The sequence below is a fragment of the Haliotis rubra genome, unplaced genomic scaffold, assembly GCF_003918875.1.
Source record: "Haliotis rubra isolate DU_JTF1 unplaced genomic scaffold, ASM391887v1 Scf59, whole genome shotgun sequence".
NCBI classification, from domain to species: domain Eukaryota; kingdom Metazoa; phylum Mollusca; class Gastropoda; order Lepetellida; family Haliotidae; genus Haliotis; species Haliotis rubra.
In genome coordinates, this window is record NW_025767290.1 from 2,938,177 (window position 1) to 2,959,533 (window position 21,357).

Here is a 21,357-nt window from a genome sequence, read left to right on the forward strand (position 1 = left end):
CATGTCATCGGTTTCCGGTTGCGCTGATCAATGCTAATTGTCTGGTCCAGACTGGATTATTTACAGACCGCCACCATATAGCTGGAATGTTGCTGAGTACGGCGTAAAACTAAACTCACTCACTCACGATCCACAAAGCGTTCGTAACGTTACGAATTAGCGTTTTATCATAGGCTTACGAATGTCGTAGCTCTAAGAACGCTTTGTGGATCGAGACCCAGCTATTTAAACCGCCACAGGAACACCAGACATAACTGTAGTGGCGATGGATCCGCGCATATTTATCAGATATAATTTGAAAAATTGAAAATTGAAAACGTATGTGAAACAAAATTAAATGAAAATATAGTATTTCCCCCAGAAGTGCTCTGAAAATGTTTCCCTGTATGGAAATACCACCTTTTCCGGCCTGTTTGTATTTTTACTTCAAAAGTGTACTTCCTAACATGTTAACAGCTGCCCTATTTATGTCACATACTGAACTTATATGTTACCGCGACAGATACAAACAGCAAGTGAGGCACTGGGTGATTAAAGAACCTTTTAGTCCACGCCTGCGTCTGTTGAGTTACTATGCCATGTATCGTTTTCTACTTTCGTGTTCATCATTTTACCGTACTTCCTTTGCGAAACGCGCTGGCGTATATTTCCTGCTGACAATCTTTACTCCGGCGTTCCATAGCAAAGGTTATAATGATAATAATTACTTTCATAGAACACATCCCGGCGTTTAGTCGAGGAAGTACGGTAATAAGCAGTCCGTGAAGTTATCATTATTGACATTTTTATGTAAGAATGGACTTTTATATTTTTTTCGTTTATGAACGTAGAAATCGGTGTGGATACTGTATAAACCCACAAAGTGTGGACACCGGTATTTCCATTTACACACCACAATAGAAAAAAAATATAAAGAAAGGACATAATTAAATTGTCTTTAATTGACGTAATAATGATTGACTTCAATTTCATCTTCTTCCCTGTAAATAATCACTTCACGATTTTAAAATTTGATACTTGGTATTAACCCTGAACTTAGAAAATGCACGAATGAATGAGTGAATGATTTAATAAAAGATTGAATGAATGAATGAATAGTAGTTTAGGGAAATTGTGTGAATAGTGGGTGCTACCGATAGGGTTTCAGGGATCCATTCATATAATTTTCACATCTATTTTTCACTAGACACGAAAAGAAACACCGCATATACTTTTCACTGGTTTTTATTTTACTATATTGCAGCTATGAGCGACATGGTGAAGAGATTGGGCTCCCGTACCAATATAACGGAAAGGTAAAGGTTCAACCACTGCACGGAGTCCATCACAGATATAAGTCAGTCGAGGAGCTCATCAACTATTTCCCTCGCCACGTCCGGGTACTAACCCAGGTGAGTTTCAAGGAACCCTCGGGGACCCCCCAGACCCTCAGTGTGGGAGATTCTTTAGAACTCAAAGCTGTCCGACGGTCCAAGACTCATGGCCTGAATTCCGTCAGGTGTGCACGTAATGGCGACGATGTCATCCTCCCGAAGAGCGTCAAAGGAGTGTTTCAGGTTCAGGCAGACGACACTGAGCAGACGATTAAAAATGTGGTAGATACCTACAAACTGCCCCAGTGCGTCAAGTTCATCGATTCTGGCGTCCAGGAGATCATGTCAACGGACATTAAAGAGGCCATTGATAACCTCCAGTCCTACAGTGGGGAAATGTTGTTGACAGGGGTCAAGGACACCGCTCCAGTTTTGTTCGGCCATTACAAAGGCATGACGGGGGACCCCAATTCGAAATTCTGTCGGAGGAGCGCGGTGGTCATCCCCCTGGACAACCCGGAGATCAGCGAGATCGAAGTCCAAACTCCGGAGTATATGGACAGTGATGACTATCAGTTGTTCGTACTCCAGAATTTCTCAGAAAGCGCAGTTACGCCTGATTTTGTAGAAGGAACGCTCTATGTGGACTTTCTGCGGACAACACAAGTCCAGTTCTTGGAGCTCAGTGAACCGAAGTCTTCTTCCTCTCCGGATGGTCCTCCTCCTCCTGTGCCCCCGAGACTTAAGTCGACCCATGGGGTGGCCCCAGGGGCGCATACTCCAGAAGCCCCTAAACCCTTGCGGTCAGGTAAGTACAGGCTGATATGGTCTTGATTTTTGACTCACTCACTCACTCGTCCAAACCCACCCACTTACTCACTAACTCGCTCACTCGCTCACCAGAATACACAATATAGAAAACATAAAATTATTTAATAAATAATTGTCATCAGTATTGTATTATTAATCTACAATTTCAAACCTCGGACATATTTGGCAAAGTCATTACACGTAGACGTATGATGTCACGTCATTCTTTATATGTATGTAATCATCTTACTTTTAAAAAGTACACAAGAGATAATACGTTTTAGTACGCGAATACGGGCTAAACATACCCTCCTAACCCACGGTAGTCGTAATAGCCGGTAGTGACGTGTAATCTTGCTAAAAGTGTGCAACCGTACCCCCTAACGTAGTTGCCAAGGTTACCTGAGCAGGACTCAATGCGACGTTTGAGCTATATGGCGGTCGACCAGGCAATCCAGTGAGCAACTGACCGATAGGGACCGTTCATAATTTATGGCTAGGGGGTGTGATGATGATGTTTATGGAGAAGCATGTACAATGTGAATGACACCTCCCCTTAAATTTATGTACAAAGTAAGAAAACCACCCTGCATGTCATGTACAAAATCAATCCCCACCATAATTTTGAAGCATGCTTTTAAAAAAATAATAAGTGCAAAATTTGCCTCCCACCCCCTCCCTTGCCATAACTTATGAACGGTCTCATATGGTACAATTGCACGTAGTAGATTCTGTCCACACCACCGATTTAGTCGCCTCTTAAAATCAGCTGGGGATCAGTTCCCACCAGAATCCCCACGATTGTGGGTGTCTTTTACTTGTGATTGTTCTTCACCCACGAATGTCTGGTTCCAGCTCCAGTAACCCCCCACTCGAAGGAGCCGCCCCTCCCATCTCTGCTCTCCAAGACAACTGCTGTTTCTAGGCCTTTCAAAGCCGTCCCACCGTCCTCCCCGACCAAGCCTGTTGCGCCACAATCAGTTGCACCCCAACCAAGAAAACCAGCGGCGATCCAGCCAAGCAGGCGACCAGACCCCAAGGGCAAACCGGGAGTACATTTCCAGGACACATCAGAGACAGAACTATCAGCCTCCATTGCTGAGGCGTTCAGTGGGATGACCTGGGGAGACACGCCAGGTCATTGTAGTTCAATTCTGTTCGTAATATTTATATGTTTGCGTCCAATCAGACTTAAATCCTACAATTAGTTTCAGTCTTAAACCCGAGTTTTACCCTTCCCTTGACCCTTACCATTACCCTAACACTGATCCTTAACATTACCGTGACCCTGACCTTTACCCATCTTGACGCTTAGAATGACTACGTAGTGATAAGAAAATGCCCCTTTCCGCATGATTGCGTCCATTTGTAAAAACTGTGAACTGTTCAGCAACCAACAACCTCTCCACTCTACCACCCATCAACACACACTTCCATCCATCTTCCCCCTGCATCTACCAAACCACAACTACCAAGACCCCGCCACCCCTCCGCCCAACCACCCACAAACAGCCACTCGTCCACCCCACTACCCGAACAACCCAGCACCCCTCAATCCGATACCCGTCAATACCAAATATTACTGTGTTAGGTATATGGTCGATAATGTCTTTTCGCTGTTTGTTTAGAATTACAAATTATCTTTTCGAAACGGAATATTTCCTTTGCCACACACTATAATCAATATCTTTCAAAGAGATATAGAAATGCGATATGGTGTGCTAATCTACAATTTTGTTTTGGTTTAGATCAACCCATGCCAAGCAAAGAGGTTCTACTGCCGGTAAGGAAAATATAAACATTTGACTTAATTAAGTCCCTGTATTGATTCTCTGCACGTGCTTCTCTAACACCTGGCTGTCCCTTTCCCTGCACTCCTCCCTCGTAACAAATAGTGAACTTTTTCAATATTTTAATGATAGTTAGTTAAACAACTTTTTTATTTTTAGGACATAAATTCTGCAAAAAACTCGCAGAGTTGGTCTGATGTTTTGATTATGATCAGCGTTTCATTGAGTATTTTCTGTTTATTAGTTTTCGAGTTAGATTGCAATTCATCGGTCCGCTTTTGTGCCAAACGGACTATAGTGAGCGACTACTCTGAGTACGATCAAGGGTAAGATGAAAACATATCATACTATTGGCCTAGATTTTCGAAGCTCTCTGGGCGGTGGGGTAGCCTAATGGTTAGAGCGTTGGCTCGTCACGCCGAAGACCCGGGTTCGAATCCCCACATGGGCACAATGTGTGAAGCCCATTTCCGGTGTCCCCCCGCCGTGATGTTGCTGGAATATTGCTAAAAGCGGCGTAAAACCAAACTCAGTCGGCAGTCAGCAGTCGAAGCTCTCTTAGCGCTGAGATAGTCGTAAGTTAACGTTAATGACTTGTAGCAACGCACTATGTAATAACAACGCACTATGTAATAAAATTTTCTAAGTCCAAAAACATTTCGGACTTAGGCGATTTTATTACATATCGGGTTATTACAAACTGCGTTACACCAGTAGCAACCCACCATGTAATAACAACGCACTATATAATAAAATTTTCAGAGTCCAAAAAACATTTCGGACTTAGGCGATTTTATTACAAAGCGAGTTGGTACATTTGCCTATAAGGCTGAAAAATGACTGAAAATCAAAGTTGAAGATGTTCCTTCCGATGAGGACAATATGTGTTCTACACCCTTAATTAAGTGTAAACTTCAGCTTAAACCCGTTCCATCATATGAACTGTTAATATTTCGGAGTTTTCTGATGGTTTATTACAAACCGCGTTGGTATTACATACCGGGTTGAGTAGCGAAATGTAATAAGATTTTGCGCATCTTAACGCATTATGTAATAAAACTTACAAAGTGCCAAACGTCACCCTTAAGAAGATATTCCTTCAGGTGTTTTCTGATAGTTAATTGGTGGGAGCGAGCGCACTTGCCGCCCCGCCAATAAAAAGACCATACCGTACATAAAAGTGGTGTTTATTTTTCTTTGTGGGCGTTGTTACGCCGCATAGAGCTTACGCCGTATAGAGCTTACGTGTAAGCTGTATTCGGTGGTTGACAACGTATAGAGCTTACGGTGAGCTATATTCGTTGGTTGAAAACGCATACCAGAACGGCATGCAGGGTTCACGTAACACCTAATGACGTCGTAAATGACGTCAAAGTGTATGTCATTTCAGCATAATCAGTCATTTTCAAGTAAAGAAACATACCATATAATGTCATAAATGACGTCATAAGACGTTACGATAACGTCACATCACTTTTTGGCATACTTTACACAAAACCTTTCAGCTTCAAACTGATATATAGGACATGATACATTTAATTCCTAATAACTATTACAATATTTTTCTTTATTAGCGGGACATATTTTTGGACACACTGTACAATTTACTTAAGCTCTATACGTTGGATATATGCATACATATTTTAAATAACGTATAGAGTTCACATCGTGGGTGAACAGTATCGTAGCAGTAGTAAAAGAATATATAATGGCAGTAACAGTAGTAGACGTAGTAGCCTTAACAGTAGTAGAGCAGTAGCAGCAACAGCAGTAGCTGTAGCAGTAGAAGTTGCAGCAGTGGCAACAGTAGTGCTGGTGGTGTTGGCTGGTGGTCGTCGTCGTAGTAATAGTAGCAGTAGTGGTAGTTGTAGTTGTCGTCGTCGTAGTTGTCGTAGCGGTAGTCGTAATCGTTCGTCGTAATCGGTCTAGTAATAATTGGTTTATTCCATTAAGGGGCCACAGGCCCATTATACAGTTACATGAGTCATATCATGAAAGTGGAAATCTGGAGCGTCATAACACTGTACAAGGTCAATAAACATACACTTAATGGGTTGTACAAGTTTTGTTAAGGTAATTGTTACGTTGTTTGAATGCAAGGAACAGAAACTTCGCTAAACGAATTAAAATACCTAAATCGTGTGATGTTCAAAGTAATACCAGTTTATCATAATAAGGATGAGTACAATAGAACTCAGGCAAAATTGTACGTCTGAGACTATAGTAAAAAGGACATTCCAAACATATGTGATATTCTGTCTCAATTACAGGTATAACACAAAATGGACATAATCTAGAATTTCTTGTCAGACCAGATTTTCTTCCAGACTCTATCATTAACTGATGGCCTGAACAGCGAAATATACTGAGAGCCTTACGATAAGCTGGTACATAGTCGTAGTGGTAGTCGAAGTGGTAGTCGAAATGGAAGTGGATGTTGTAGTGGTGGTTGTAGTCGCGGTGGTCTTTGGTATAGTCCGTTTGGCTCAAAAACGGACCGATGAATTGCAATCTAACTCGAAAACTAATAAACATAAAATACTCAATGAAACGCTGATCATAATCAAAACATCATACCCACTCTGTGAGGTTTTTGCAGAATTTTTGTCCTAAAAATAATAAAGTTGTTTAACAAACTATCATTAAAATATTGACACAGTTCACTGTTTGTTACGAGGGAGAAGTGCAGAGAAAGGGACAGCCAGGTTTTCGAGAACAGATGGAGACGGCACAGTACAGGTTAATGAATAAATAACTTTGTCTGTGAACGTGCTTCTCGAACACCTGGCTGTCCCTTTCTCCCTTTATGACATTATATGGTATGTTTCTTTACTTGAAAATGACTGATTATGCTGAAATGACATACACTTTGACGTCATTTACGACGTCATTAGGTGTTACGTGAACCCTGCATGCCGTTCTGGTATGCGTTTTCAACCAACGAATATAGCTCACCGTAAGCTCTATACGTTGTCAACCACCGAATACAGCTTACACGTAAGCTCTATACGGCGTAAGCTCTATGCGGCGTAACAACCCCCACAAAGAAAAATAAACACCACTTTTATGTACGGTATGGTCTTTTTATTGGCGGGGCGGCAAGTGCGCTCGCTCCCACCAATTGACTATCAGAAAACACCTGAAGGAATATCTTCTTAAGGGTGACGTTTGGCACTTTGTAAGTTTTATTACATAATGCGTTAAGATGTGCAAAATCTTATTACATTTCGCTACTCAACCCGGTATGTATTACCAACGCGGTTTGTAATAAACCATCAGAAAACTCCGAAATATTAACAGTTCATATGATGGAACGGGTTTAAGCTGAAGTTTACACTTAATTAAGGGTGTAGAACACATATTGTCCTCACCGGAAGGAATATCTTCAACTTTGATTTTCAGTCATTTTCCAGCCTTAGGCAAAAGTACCAACTCGCTTTGTAATAAAATCGCCTAAGTCCGAAATGATTTTGGACTCTGAAAATGTTATTACATAGTGCGTTAAGATGTGCAAAATCTTATTACATTTCGCTACTCAACCCGGTATGTAATACCAACGCAGTTTGTACTAAACCATCAGAAAACTCCGAAATATTAACAGTTCATATGATGGAACGGGTTTAAGCTGAAGTTTACACTTAATTAAGGGTGTAGAACACATATTGTCCTCACTGGAAGGAATATCTTCAACTTTGATTTTCACTCATTTTCCAGCCTTAGGCAAAAGTACCAACTCGCTTTGTAATAAAATCGCCTAAGTCCGAAATGTTTTTGGACTCTGAAAATTTTATTACATAGTGCGTCGTTATTACATAGTGGGTTGCTACTGGTGTAACGCAGTTTGTAATAACCCGTTATGTAATAAAATCGCCTAAGTCCAAAATGTTTTTGGACTCTGAAAATTGTATTACATAGTGCGTTGTTATTACATAGTGGGTTGCTACATGCATGGCACTTACGACTATCGAAGCGCTGAGAGTGCCTCTGAGTTCTAATTCCTGAAGGATACGTCTTGTTTACAGCTGTTGCGCAAATTCCCTTCAGTATTCAACAAAAGGAAATCGAGTGGAAAAATCGAAGCACTTGAGGTATTTGGGTATCCGTGTATCTCACGATTTACTCAATATATTAACTTATAGTCACGCAGTTGTTAACAAGCACAGATGGCACCATGGTTTTTGGTTGGGTTTTTGGTTCTTCTGACATTTTCTTTTTCATTCATGCTAACTGTCTGCAAAGTTATTCTGGTGGACTAACCATTGGTATCTTTAAACTGTGAAGTGTAAATGCACTATTTAACACGTGATTGTAGTATTCAAAATTTCACGGTTAAGTTGTGAGTAAGTAAGGATTTAAGCCGCTTTAGCTATATTCCAGCAATATCACGTCTGGTGACACCAAGAATTGGCTTTACACATTTTACCCAAAGGGTGAATCGAACCCGGGTCTCCGGTATGACGAGCGACGCTTTAACCACGTGGCTACCGAACCGCCAGCATTTATGAAGTAAACCTACGTAGTTGTTTGGAGATGTTGTCTTTGAGCCCCTGAACTGATGCCCTTGGTGACACTGACTTCCCCTTGAGCTTGGAACTCTTTGAGCCCCTGAACTGATGCCCTTGGTGACACTGACTTCCCCTTGAGCTTGGAACTCTTTGAGCTCCTGAACTGATGCCCTTGGTGACACTGAGGTCTCTTTGAACTTGGAACTCTTTGAGCTCCTGAACTGATGCTCTTGGTGACACTGGAGTCCCCTTGAACTTGGAGCTCTTTGAGCTCCTGAACTGATGCCCTTGGTGACATTGACTTCCCCTTGAGCTTGGAACTCTTTGAGTTCCTGAACTGATGCCCTTGGTGACACTGACTTCCCCTTGAGCTTGGAGCTCTTTGAGCCCTTGAACTGATGCCCTTGGTGACACTGACTTCCCCTTGAGCTTGGAACTCTTTGAGCTCCTGAACTGATGCCCTTGGTGACACTGAGGTCCCCTTGAACTTGGAACTCTTTGAACTCCTGAACTGATGCCCTTGGTGACACTGGGGTCCCCTTGAACTTGGAGCTCTTTGAGCTCCTGAACTGATGCCCTTGGTGACATTGACTTGCCCTTGAGCTTGGAACTCTTTGAGCTCCTGAACTGATGCCCTTGGTGACATTGACTTCCCCTTGAACTATATTTGGGTGTTAATGGGGGCCCAAATTACAGTATTACCTATATCTCCGGACCTGCCGTATTTAGAGACATAGTAATTAGACACTGCATGGAAGAGTTACAATCTTAACTCAAGTATCAGCACTAACTGTCGGTCTCGCTATTAATATGTGGTGGTGGTGGTGGTGGTGTGTGTGTGTGTGTGTGTGTGTGTGTGTGTGTGTGTGTGTGTGTGTGTGTGCGTGCGTGCGTGCGTGCGTGTGTGTGTGTGTGTGTGTGTGTGTGTGTGTGTTTTGTGTACTTGAATTTGCAGATCTGCTCAACCAGTGTTTTAGAACGTCAGATATGAAGACAAATACCAACCAGCGGGAATAGTAGTAGGCCGGAGAATGTTGATATCGTGTTTAACAGTTAAAGAACATGTTACGGATGCCCATGTCACACTAAATGGATGCTTCATGCTTTTACGAACTGGATGGTATAACTAACTGACTTATTGTTTTTACGATCTGATCGGATGCTATCGATAACTAATTGCATGCTTTTACGAAACGAAAATGGACAACGAAATTAAATATGCTACGATATTGTAACCTTTTATCTCTTATTATCTGCGTGACCCCTGAATAATAACGCTGAGTATATATGAAAGTTATCACAAGTTGACCATCTACAGCGACGTGTGCGACATCCCTTCCATCCATTCACCTTCGACCTCCTGTCTACAAGCCCCCACACCTCAGCAAGTTCACACAAAGGCACGAAACAAGATTGATTTAATGGCCAAAGGGCAAATGTTTCTTTACAGTTGAGAAAAAGGCATGGTGTTCCTCCTCAGAAAAAGGCAGTGAGTGGCAAAATGAAGGTATAAACGGCGAACTTTTTCGATTTTTTATCGTGTGTCATATGCCCTTAGTTCATTAGACCCGAGTGGCGCTAGTTTAGTGCTTCACCTAGTCTTTCGTACAGACCCTGAAGCAAATATATCCAAGAAAGCCCACACAAGTCTAGAAAATGTGGCAAGTCTAGATTTCCTCAGCTTCAGATTCTTCTAGATTTCTGAATATGAAGAAAGTCTCAGGGCTCCTTTTCATTATAAACTCTGTCAAAAAAGAAACGCAACCCCTGTATTTTAGAGATTTTGATCTGAAGTTTTAGGACGACACGGCATTTTTATTATTTAAGACAGAAGTCTGAAATTTGGCAGAATAATAACCCAGATGGGCATGTTTAAAATTGTCATTTCAAAAGTCATCTCACAGACACCAGTTTGTCACCAGGGGGGCGTCTTTCTCAGTATCTCGTATGAGCACCACGCGCTGCAATCACTGCACGGCATCTCCTTGGACAAGAACGGATAAGACGCCGGATTCTTTCCTGGGGAATGGCTCTCCACTCCTCCTGCAGTGCAACGGCGAGCTGTTGCAGCGTCTGTGGCGGCGGCTGACGTTGACGTACGCGTCGATCCAGAGTATCCCACAGGTGTTCAATAGGGTTGAGGTCTGGTGATTTACAGGGTCATGGCAAGACATTGACGTTGGAATTCTGCAGAAAGTTCATTGTTGCACGTGCAGTATGAGGCCGGGCGTTGTCCCGTTGAAAAATCTGTGTCTGTTGGTCAATAATCGGGAGAAGGTGAAGCTCTAACACGTGGTTGATGTAACGTTGGGCTGTCAGGTTCCCTGGAACGATCACCAAGTCTGATTTCTGGTTGTATGAGATGGTTCCCCAAACCATGACGCTTTCTCCGCCAAATCTGTCCACCTGTCGGACGCAGATGGGCGCAAAACGTTTATGACGTCTCCTATACAGACGCTGTCTTCCGTCGTGACGTTGCAAAGAAAACGTGATTCATCAGAAAACCAGATTCGCCTCCAGTTTTGTAAAGTCCGTATCCTTACGTTGTTGCACCACCTGAGTCGTCGGCGTCGATGTAGGGGGCGTAGTACAGGTCCAACAACTGGTCTACAGGCACGTAAACCCGCTTCTTTCAGACGGTTCCTAATCGTTTGAGCTGACACTCTCCTCAAACCTGGTATTTGTGTGGCAGTCACGGTTGGTAGGGCATGCCGATTACGCAGGTGGTGGACCCGGATGTACCGATCTTGAAGGGGGGTCGTGATTCTTGGCCTTCCACTTCTCGGGCGATCGTTGGTCAAATTGAAGTTGTTGTAGCGGCTCCAAAGTCGGGATATCGTTGTTTTGTGAACATTTAGGTGCCGTGCAACAGTTCCAAAACTTTCTCCGGCTTGAACACGACCAATGGCGATATTTCGGTCGGCAGCACTCAATCGTGGCATTTTTAACACAGCTTTTCGGCGACAAATGAATGAATATAATACGGAAGCACATGGGCTTTTATACACCCCTACATTAACTGCCTTTTTCATGATTTGCATGTGTTTTTTTTGTGCGAAGTCACCATGAGGGTCATTTCATGCGTTGTGACGGAATAAGCAATAAAATACACTTATGCGTACAAATGCAGTTGTTTGGATGGTAATCTTCATTAATTACGTGTATCATTTCAATACATTCGAATAAAATTTAGTTTGGAAGCAATAACTTCATTCAAACGAATTTTTCATATCTGAGGACAGGGGTTGCGTTTCTTTTTTGACAGAGTTTATATATTTAGTTATTTTACTATGAACTTTTTTCAGTAAAATATGTTCATTTCAGAGACTAGTTGTTAGTCTATGCTTCCCCCTGACTCCCTCCTTACTGATGCAATATGGCGTATTTCTGTCACCTGACTCCCTCCTTACTGATGCAAGATGGCGTATTTCTATCCCCTGACTCCCTCCTTACTGATGCAAGATGGCGTATTTCTGTCACCTGACTCCCTCCTTACTGATGCAAGATGGCGTATTTCTATCCCCTGACTCCCTCCTTACTGATGCAAGATGGCGTATTTCTATCCCCTGACTCCCTCCTTACTGATGCAAGATGGCGTATTTCTATCCCCTGACTCCCTCCTTACTGATGCAAGATGGCGTATTTCTATCCCCTGACTCCCTCCTTACTGATGCAAGATGGCGTATTTCTATCCCCTGACTCCCTCCTTACTGATGCAAGATGGCGTATTTCTATCCATTGGCTTCTTAGGCTGAAATATTGAGGACAATGCCTTTAGTTCATCAGATCCGCTTGTTTGGTGTTTTTTCCTTCCTTGGTGGTACAAGACATATTTTTATCGTATATCGGATCTTTTTAATTAACCTATACCAGTGTGAACATATACTATGCTCGTGTCACAATGACACAATCATATGTTCATGTATTTATATCTCGCTAAACATGCATATGCTTTCGTAATCTATCATGCAAACTTAATTTCGCTATGTATAGTTGTAATTCGTTCCTACAAGATGTTCGTGGTGTAAGTACAGCATGTCTCACTGCTGAGACTACAGAGTAAACTTCGTTCCGGTGTTAGCTGGTCGTACGTAGCGACCGAACAGGTTGGAGATTTAAGAAAAGCAAAATTTATGGATGTCAACTTCTTTATACACCCCCAAAACGTCGTGTTATTCACAATGAAGGTGAGGTGAGGTGAAATTGAATTTAACGTCGTGCTTGAGAATATTTCGCTCACATGACGACGTGCATGCGTGTGTGTATGTACTAGCCCAGACTGAAGCTGGTTTTGTAGTGCTAGCCCACTGAGATACCATGCCGCAGTGAAGCAGGAATACCCCACTTAGACACATTATACTGACTCTGAGCCGACCAGTCCTTGTACCCATTTATGTCGAGCGCCAGGCAGGGACCAACAAGTACCATATGTTAACGTTTTTTGGTATGACGCGGTCTGGAATCGAACCCGCGACCTTCCGCTCTCCGGGCCACAATGAAGAAGTTGACATCCATAAATTTTGCTTATCCTGTGCATTCCCCTTCTAAGTGCCCTTCAAAGATTAGGCTGGAGATTTAGTCATTTGTGTCTTAGTGTACACTTATTGCATGGCGTTTTGCTCATAAATATTAAGGAACAAAGACACTTAATATTTTGCCTTTCGAATTAGTGGCCGTTATTGGTGGAAACAGAAAGAGGCGGTTGAGAAGAACCGTATTGTATACTGGATATATATGTGTGTTTTTTATTCAAATCAGAGATAGGACCGCTTGTTCATATAGATGATGTCTGCATGTATACTTACCTATATCATGATAGTTTACTGTGGAACACTGACTTAAAATCTCAGTTAATTGACCACGTTCGTGTGTATCAATACTCTTTGACAATCAAGAGATGGTTCGTGACACTCAAATATCCTACACGGCCAGCTGAGAACCTCACAGATGGTTTGACAGCTTCAGCATCATTACATAACTCCAACATTTTGCTGCACCTTCTAAGATCTCTTTATCTTGTTTCTTCCGTGTGGTCGACGGTGGTTTGGTTGCATGTGGTGATCACAAGCTCCTCACAGCGGCAGCCCCTTTTGCAGAAGTCCCTATACTACCACTGCCACCAGTCATAGCTCCCAGCTGTGCTGGATGCCCTACAGCCATGCGCAGAGTTAAACTCACTTGTCCGCTATGTTTACAAACAAGTCTGTCGTCACGCCGACTCTCCCCTAAAAATGCGTTGTTTCTTGTTGGTTTCAACAGTTTATAATAAATGTTAATTTCAACTGTTGTTTAGTTAATATATACTGTGAAAAAGTTGTGCTGGTATTGGCATACCACCTGCGATGCAATACATCACGGTACTGAAGTTTTAGTCACGACGATATAGTGTGCACTGAAGCTGCGATACGATACGAATCCCGACATAAGGGTGGCGATACGATACGGGTGGCGATACGATACGTATCACAATACTAAAACCTTTCATTCTAACACCTATAAACTATAAACCACCTTAAGACCAAAACAAAAACAATGTTTAAATGAAAGAAACTTTAATTTGAAAAAAGTTGAAAAAAAAAACAAGTACAAAATAAAAAACACATAAAACATAGATCAAAAGCATATTTAATATCTGCATGTTGCTGAATGCTGTCACTGCAGTCACACAATAGAATGAAGTTTGTGCTGCTTTAAAAACGGTCTATCTTGACAGATATCGCGATTCGGCAACATTCAAAGTTAAACATCGATGTACCGTGGCCCTTTTGACGCATCGTATCGGGATATTGGACAATGTAAAACTTTATATCGATTCACAGTATTGGCGGCTCAGGGATCGATGCATCGATGCATATCGATGAATCGTCACACCACTATCAAAAAGAAACGGATAAGTTGTGTGCTTTTCAGTTAGTCTCGAACCAAAGAGATTATATAAATGAAAAGGAAAATGCATCTGGTAAATCGCATTTAAGTAGTAAACCTTCCCCAACACGCAATGGTGCACGAATTCGCCTACAGTCTTGGCACATGTCATGGTCTGTTGACTGTTGATTACCAATGAGTGGCACCCTATGATCTAAAAGTGGACTCTTCTAGTTGAAGTAGTTGAAGGACAAAAAGAATTTATAAATTTCTGTTACTTGTCATTTTCTGATCACAGTGAAATGATAATTTATTTATCACATCATATCATCACATCATCTTCTAGTTGAAGTAGTTGAAGGACAAAAAGAAAGTTTTTTTAAAGAATTTATTTCTGTTATTTGTCTGTTACTTATATATTCTGTTATTTGTCATTTTCCGATCACAATCGGGACATTGTCCATTCTCACTTGAACTTGATAATGTGACCAGCTGCGTCGAGGAATTGAAGGGGTGATCTTCTCCCAGAAGCAAGTTGCTCTCTAAGTCTGTCCAAGCGACTCTCCAGGTTTCGGTAGATCGGTATGTTCTATTTGTTTGTAATTATTTAAAAAAAAACAAAACAATCATGCGTAAGTCTTGAGGTTGTCTTGAGGTTGTCACTTGTGATCTTATAATCTGATCGCAAGAATAATTGAATACCTGTGAGGTCAACGTCAGCTAGGGTCTTTGGGACAGGTGGTAGAACCTTGCACGTTGACGGTAGAGTCCCGATCGATCCCTGTAAAGGTTCGCAACAGTGGCAGCGGAATCTTCATCTAGGTTCTGGATCTCCTCATTGTAGATCTGTTGGATGGGCTGTATCTCATCACGAACACGTTGTCGCAGTCTGGTGAGAAGTCTGATTTCTTCTTCATTCACCAGAGGAGGGTGGTTGTGCTCTGTGACCGAAGATACGTGGTCTCCAATGGTACTGCATTTACCTTTACATTTATTTATGACGCACTTCCAGTGTGTGGCGACCTGTCTCACAACATTCAGTCGATACTTGTGGCCATCATGTAGTACCTGTCTTCCTCCTCTCTGAGACAAGATGAACTCTGCCCTCTGCAGGTTAGCCATTGTGACTGTCAGTGCTTGGCGAACGCTCCATTTTGAGACTGGGTGTGTTGCTTACTCGGCAACCCTTTCGCTTGAATACCACTCCGACTGTCTTCTCAGGTGAGATGGTGAATCCCCATTTGTCGCACCATTTTTCCACACCATCGAGGGTTTTCTGCATTAGAGCCTGAATTTTGAGAACCTCTCGATGTCTGACCCAGACAGCCCCATCGTCAGCGAACTTTGAGGTGTTGATGTTGTCGTCCTTTCGGACATGTTCAAATAGGTCGTCAATCATGATGTTGAAAAGTGTGGGACTGATAATGCTTCCTTGCGGCGTGCCATTATCTAACCTGTGTCTCTCAGACAGGTGGTCTCCAACTAGGACTGATATTGACCTTTCTTGCAGAAAACTTTGAACATAATTTGCCAATTTCCCTTGTACACCAACATTCTCTAGTTTTTGGAGTAGTCCATCGTGCCATACCATGTCAAAGGCTTTACTGAAGTCTAAAAAGACAGCAGCTAGGTACTGTTTCTTGACCTGGGCTAATCTGATCTGAAAATGTGGTCAAGACATGAGCGGTTAGTTCTGTATCCACTCTGGTCATGAGATAAGTATGCGTTTGTTTCAAGGTGGTGCTTCAAGCGTATGTTCACCATTGCCTCCATACTTTTGCACAAGTTTGATGTTAGGGATATTGGCCGATAAGAGTTGGCCGATGTCTTCTCCTTCCCTGGTTTGAGCAGAGGTATTACTGCTGCATGTTTCCATGCTGCAGGTACCTCCCCCTGATCCCATATCAAATTGTACAATTGTACGAGGACGCTGGCGACGCTGTCAGGCAGCCTTTTGAGCATCTCATAGCTGACCATGTCCTCCCCTGGACAAGTACCCTTTTTGTTGCGTATAGCAGTTCTGAACTCCTCCACACTGAAGCCATGGTTGTATGCGTGCTGTTCACACGGGGGCTGTTTGGGCTGTGGTGGCAATTTTTCTGACTTTGTAAACTCTTCAGAAAAATTGTTGTTGCTACTGACAGAGGCAAAGTGGGTGGCTAAGATACTGGCTTTATCCGCTGTTGTGTTAGCCCCTGTTAACTTGGGAATGCGAGCGGACTTGCGTTTCACGCGGATGGCGTGTATCTTTTGCCAGACTGCTTTACTGTTTGTTTTGTGGTTGAGGGATCCACAGAACGTTTGCCATGAGTCAGACCTGGACTGATTTATGAGATCTTTCACTTGTTTCCTAGCTATACGAACTTCTCCTACAACAGACTTGTCTCGTTTTAATCTGTTTAGTGCCTTTTTCCTAATGCGTCGAGCTTTGGCTATTTCCTCATTCCACCATGGGACGGCTCGGGTGCCATCCTTTGCTTTGGTGAGAGGGATTGAGGCCCGTGCTGCTGTGTATATAGCTGACGTTAGGTTGAGGCAAAACGTGTCTGTTATCAGAGACAATTTCAGACGGTTTGATTCTATTGCACTGCGTTCTGAATTTTGACCAGTCTACTTTGGAGAAGTTCCACCGCTCTCTAGAGTTTGCTTGTTCATCGCATAGGGGGTGGGATGCCGAGAAGAGTGAAACACGGTGAGTGATCACTCCCCCAACTGTCACCATGAACCTGCCACTGACAGTCATGGGCTAGGTTTTTTGTGGCTATAGCGAGATCTATGCTGGTCCACCCGCCCCGGATTGGACAATGTCTTGTAGGAGAGCAATCATTCAGAATAACGAGTCCCTGTGACTCTACCCAATCCTCCACCATCCTGCCGGGGCAGTCAGAGTGGTTTCCTCACCCCCACAGCGGGCTGTGGGCGTTGAAGTCGCCAAGGATTAGGCCTGAATGCCCGACCAAGTTGCTGAGTTTGTTAAGCTCATTGATGTTGGTGGGATCGGCAGTCCTGTGATAGACGTTTGCAATGCGTATCTCTTTGCTATTTGCCATACTGACCGAGATGACCTGGGTTTCAAGGCTCCCCACCTCTGCTTTGATCTCAGTGGAGGTACAATCGTCGACGACAAAAGTAACCAGTCCACCCCAAGCTCGCCCCACTCTGTCTTTGCGGTATTGCTTGTAGCCAGGTAACCGAAAGTTTGCTCTCTTCCCCAGTTTCGCTTCTTGAATTAGTATAACGTGGGGGTTCAGTACCTGTTGTTTGACTAGGGCTATGAGTTCTTGGCCATGCATTATTTCTAAGCTCATGATAACAGTTGTGTCCTTATATTTGGTAGCTTAAAAGTTTATTTAAGCTTGTGTATCTGCTGTTTGAAGAAGGTAGCAGATTGCCCGTAGGACAGGATGCTGGTAGCCAACTCCCACAGGGTGATGAGTTTGGACCCCACATCACTGTCCTTATGTGTGCCTAGTTTGAGTAAGGCCGCACACATGAATTCAACCAGCTTGTCTGGGATTGTCTGGTTGTGGGCATTGGTGTTACTGTCATGGCTTATTTCAGCATGCCTTTAGTCTGTACCCATTACATTGGTGGTTTCAACATTGCCAGTGTTGTTTGCCACCTTTTTTGGACTTTTTTGCCCCTTTTGCCTTTACGCCTTTTGCGTTTGTTCAGGTCGGCACCCTTGCCCTTAGGGTTGCCGGCGCTGGTTGCCTCGGCGTTTCTTCAGGTCGGCACCCTTGCCCTTAGGGTTGCCGGCGCTGGTTGCCTCGGCGTTTGTTCAGGTCGGCACCCTTGCCCTTAGGGTTGCCGGCTCTGGTTGCCTCGGCATTTGTTCAGGTCGGCACCCTTGCCCTTAGGGTTGCCGGCGCTGGTTGCCTCAGCGTTTGTTGGTGCCTGTGGTTCGGCATTGACCTTGCCCTTGGTCGTTGCCTGTTCACGGGCATTAACAGTTTTTTGTGTCTTTGTCTGCTGGCCTAGAGTCTCCGTGTTTAGACTCTGTTTCTTATGCTGCCTGCTCCTGCAGAAGTTAGATAGGGCCGAGTGTCCCTTAACTTTGCAGTTGGTGCAAAATAGTGAGCATTTGCCGTTGCATATTTTGGCTGGCCTGGAGCATGTTCGGCATTTTGCCTCGCTGAGGCAGTTTGCCTTGACATGTCCGTAATTGAGACAGTTGACACACTGTTTTGGTCGCCTGAGGTAGATTGTGAGTATCACTACTCTGGTGTTTTTGCCTTGACTTTTAATCCTATACATGTCAGTAATAGCAGGATTGCGTTGTTGCTGGGCAGTGAGCCTTTCATCACTGATCCCCTTATCAAGATGCCCCGCGCATTTTGTGTGTGACACCCAGCCTGGCACTTTCCATACTACCGTCTGCCCTAGGACTTTAGTGGGGAGTTTTGTGCATTGATATATGTTGTCACCTCTGACTACATATCCCCGATTCGCTTTGTGCACTCTGGTTATAGAGATGGACTTGGCTAGCTCCTCCCTTAAAGCCTGGGCCGAGACCCTGCTGGAGAGGGTGAGGTTATAGTCTATACAATAGACTAGCCTCTCCCACGCCTGCTGCTTCTTGGGTGGGGCGGCCTTAGCCGTAGCTTTGGCTTGTTTCGCCTTATCCTTGGACTGCTTGGAGTTCCTAGTCCAAAGCTCTTTAATTATTTCTCGGTCAGACTGACTGATTTCAGTGAAGCTTTTCTCCCCTGTTGGCAGTGACATGGCCGCTTCCACGTAGGAGTCAGCGCTTGGACTTGTCATTGCGAGTTTGATTTTTTGGGGGTTGTTTGCCTCTGGACTGAAATAATGTTTGTTCTTCCCTCTACGGAGCTGGGCATGTTCTCGGTATTCAGGCATTTTCATGCCATCAGAGCTCTCTATATTGGGGCTGGGCATTCCCCTTTCATTATTTTGAGGGCTAGGCATTCCCTCTTCGGACTCAGAGTCAATTTCGATATTGTCAGATACTGGGGTTGGCAGCCCCGTATCTATTCCAACCCTACCGGCGGCTGGTGTGGAAGTAGGCAAGGCTACTTCCTTGCTGATTGCTGTAAGGCCCTGAGAGTTGGACAGACTCTCAGGCTCGGTCTCCCTGATGACAGGGTCCTGGCTAGGGGGCGGCATTCCCACATTGTTGCCAGTTGCCTTCTCACCTCTCTTCTTTTTTTTTCAGCCCCCGGATGGGTTTGGTTGGATGTAGGCACGGCTACATTCCTTGCTTTGTGGGGAATAGACACGGCTATTCCCTTTTTCATGCACTGGGGAACAGGCACGGCTGCTCCCCTTACCTTCTCCTTGTGGGTTGTAGTCACGGCTACCTCCCTGTTTCCTTCTTGGGGATTGGACACGGCCGCTCAAACAAAGAACACAGCAAGCAAACAATATCCGTTTCATGTGCATCCATTGAAGTGGTTAAGGCAACAGGAAGAGTTTCATCATTAAATATCATGAAACAACTATGTATAGAAACGTTATCACTGTCCTCAGGAAAAATGTGAATCATGCATGCCGTTATACACATTCTCTGATTACACACACACTTATTGTGACACACCCTGCATAGTTTCACTGAGTTGTAGGGGCGGTGGGGTAGCCTAGTGGTAAAGGCGTTCTCTCGTCACGCCGATGGCCCTGGGGTTCGATTCCCCGAATGGGTACAATGTATGAAACCCATTTCTGGTGTCCCTCGCCGTGATATTGCAGGAATATTGCTAAAGCCGGCGTAGAACTATACTTATTCACTCAGTTGTACACATGGTGCAGCCTGTTTATAACCCACGACATTAGCGTCACAATTGCAAGAATAATCATTAGTATTTCCATATAAGAAGACGGCACGTGTATATCTAGAACACGTGCGTGAGTATAGTTTTACGCCGCTTTACCAATACGCAGCAATAACACGGTAGGGGCCACTTGAACTTGGCTCTACATTTCACTCATGTGGGGAGTCGAACCCGGGTCTTCGGTGTGACGAGCGAACGCTTAAACCACTAGACTACCCAATGGCCTGGAATAATTAAGGCTGCATGTTAGTGGTGAGTGAGTGAGTGGGATGGGTTTTACGTCGCTTTTAGCAATATTCCAGCAATATCACGGCGGGGGACACCAGAAATGGGTTTCACACATTGTACCCATGTGGGGAATCGAACCCGGGTCTTCGGCGTGACGAGCGAACGATTTAACCACTAGGCTACCCCACCGCCCCTTTAGTGGTAAGTGTCTGTCTGGCATGAGGACACATGATTAGAATGCGGCTGCCAATGATTTGACTTAAATAAATATTTCTTTACAGAAGTGAGTATATGAATGTTTCTATACGCCGCAGTTAGCATTGTACAGTCATTATATGTCGGTATGACGCGATTTGTTGGCGTATTAGAATTCGACGCTGCACCCAATACAACATATAGGCGTGACAGCCAAAGGGACGACTGGAAGTTTGGCACGTGTAGGGTATGAAACTGCGCGAACAATACTCAGAGTTTTTCCTGAAATGCATCAGCAATATATAACGCGGTTACATATCGCGTATTTCTTTATTGTCGCCAATAACAAAATATAAAGCATAGCATAACAAAACATTCGGTTTTGATACGATTATAGGAAAATCAGACACTTGTTTACCAAGCTGTATCAATCAATAACATTTGATTACATCAGCCGGTTTACAAACGTTGATCACACGGGTTTAAAGAACTTTGAATTTTTGTCTTTGTCGTTTAACGCCGCAATGTTCCAGCTTTATGGCAGCGGTCTGGACCAGACAATCCACTGATCAACAGTATGAACATTGATCTACGCAATTGGGATACGATGACATGTATCAACTAAGTCGGCGAGTCAGACCACCCGATCCCGTAAGTCGCCTTTTACGACAAGCATGGGTTGCATTAGACCAAATCTAACCCGGATCTTAACGGGTTACATGTTACAAGAAAACCCCGCTGACATGAAGACACTTAACCCGTAGTTCGAGATAAGCGAGGGGTTGTCGACATAATGCGTACCATATTCGTAAAGGAGATGCCGATGTGAAGGAGTTCGAGGCAAGTTGTGTAAAGCCGGGTT

At 43.7% G+C, this 21,357-nt stretch overlaps 1 protein-coding gene across 4 annotated transcripts in view; it reads left to right on the forward strand.

Moving 5' to 3' along the window:
* LOC124254989 overlaps window positions 1-21,357 on the forward strand; it is a 50,699-nt gene that overhangs the window by 26,062 nt on the left and 3,280 nt on the right. The window contains exons 2-6 of one of the 4 annotated variants that reach the window (XM_046688830.1): window positions 1,244-2,121; window positions 2,979-3,260; window positions 3,872-3,906; window positions 7,936-8,001; window positions 9,869-9,925. In XM_046688830.1, coding sequence (XP_046544786.1) covers window positions 1,244-2,121; window positions 2,979-3,260; window positions 3,872-3,906; window positions 7,936-8,001; window positions 9,869-9,925 — 1,318 coding nt within the window. The remainder of the gene's footprint in view (window positions 1-1,243; window positions 2,122-2,978; window positions 3,261-3,871; window positions 3,907-7,935; window positions 8,002-9,868; window positions 9,926-21,357) is intronic. The other 3 variants (XM_046688831.1, XM_046688832.1, XM_046688833.1) reach the window with 3 other exon arrangements.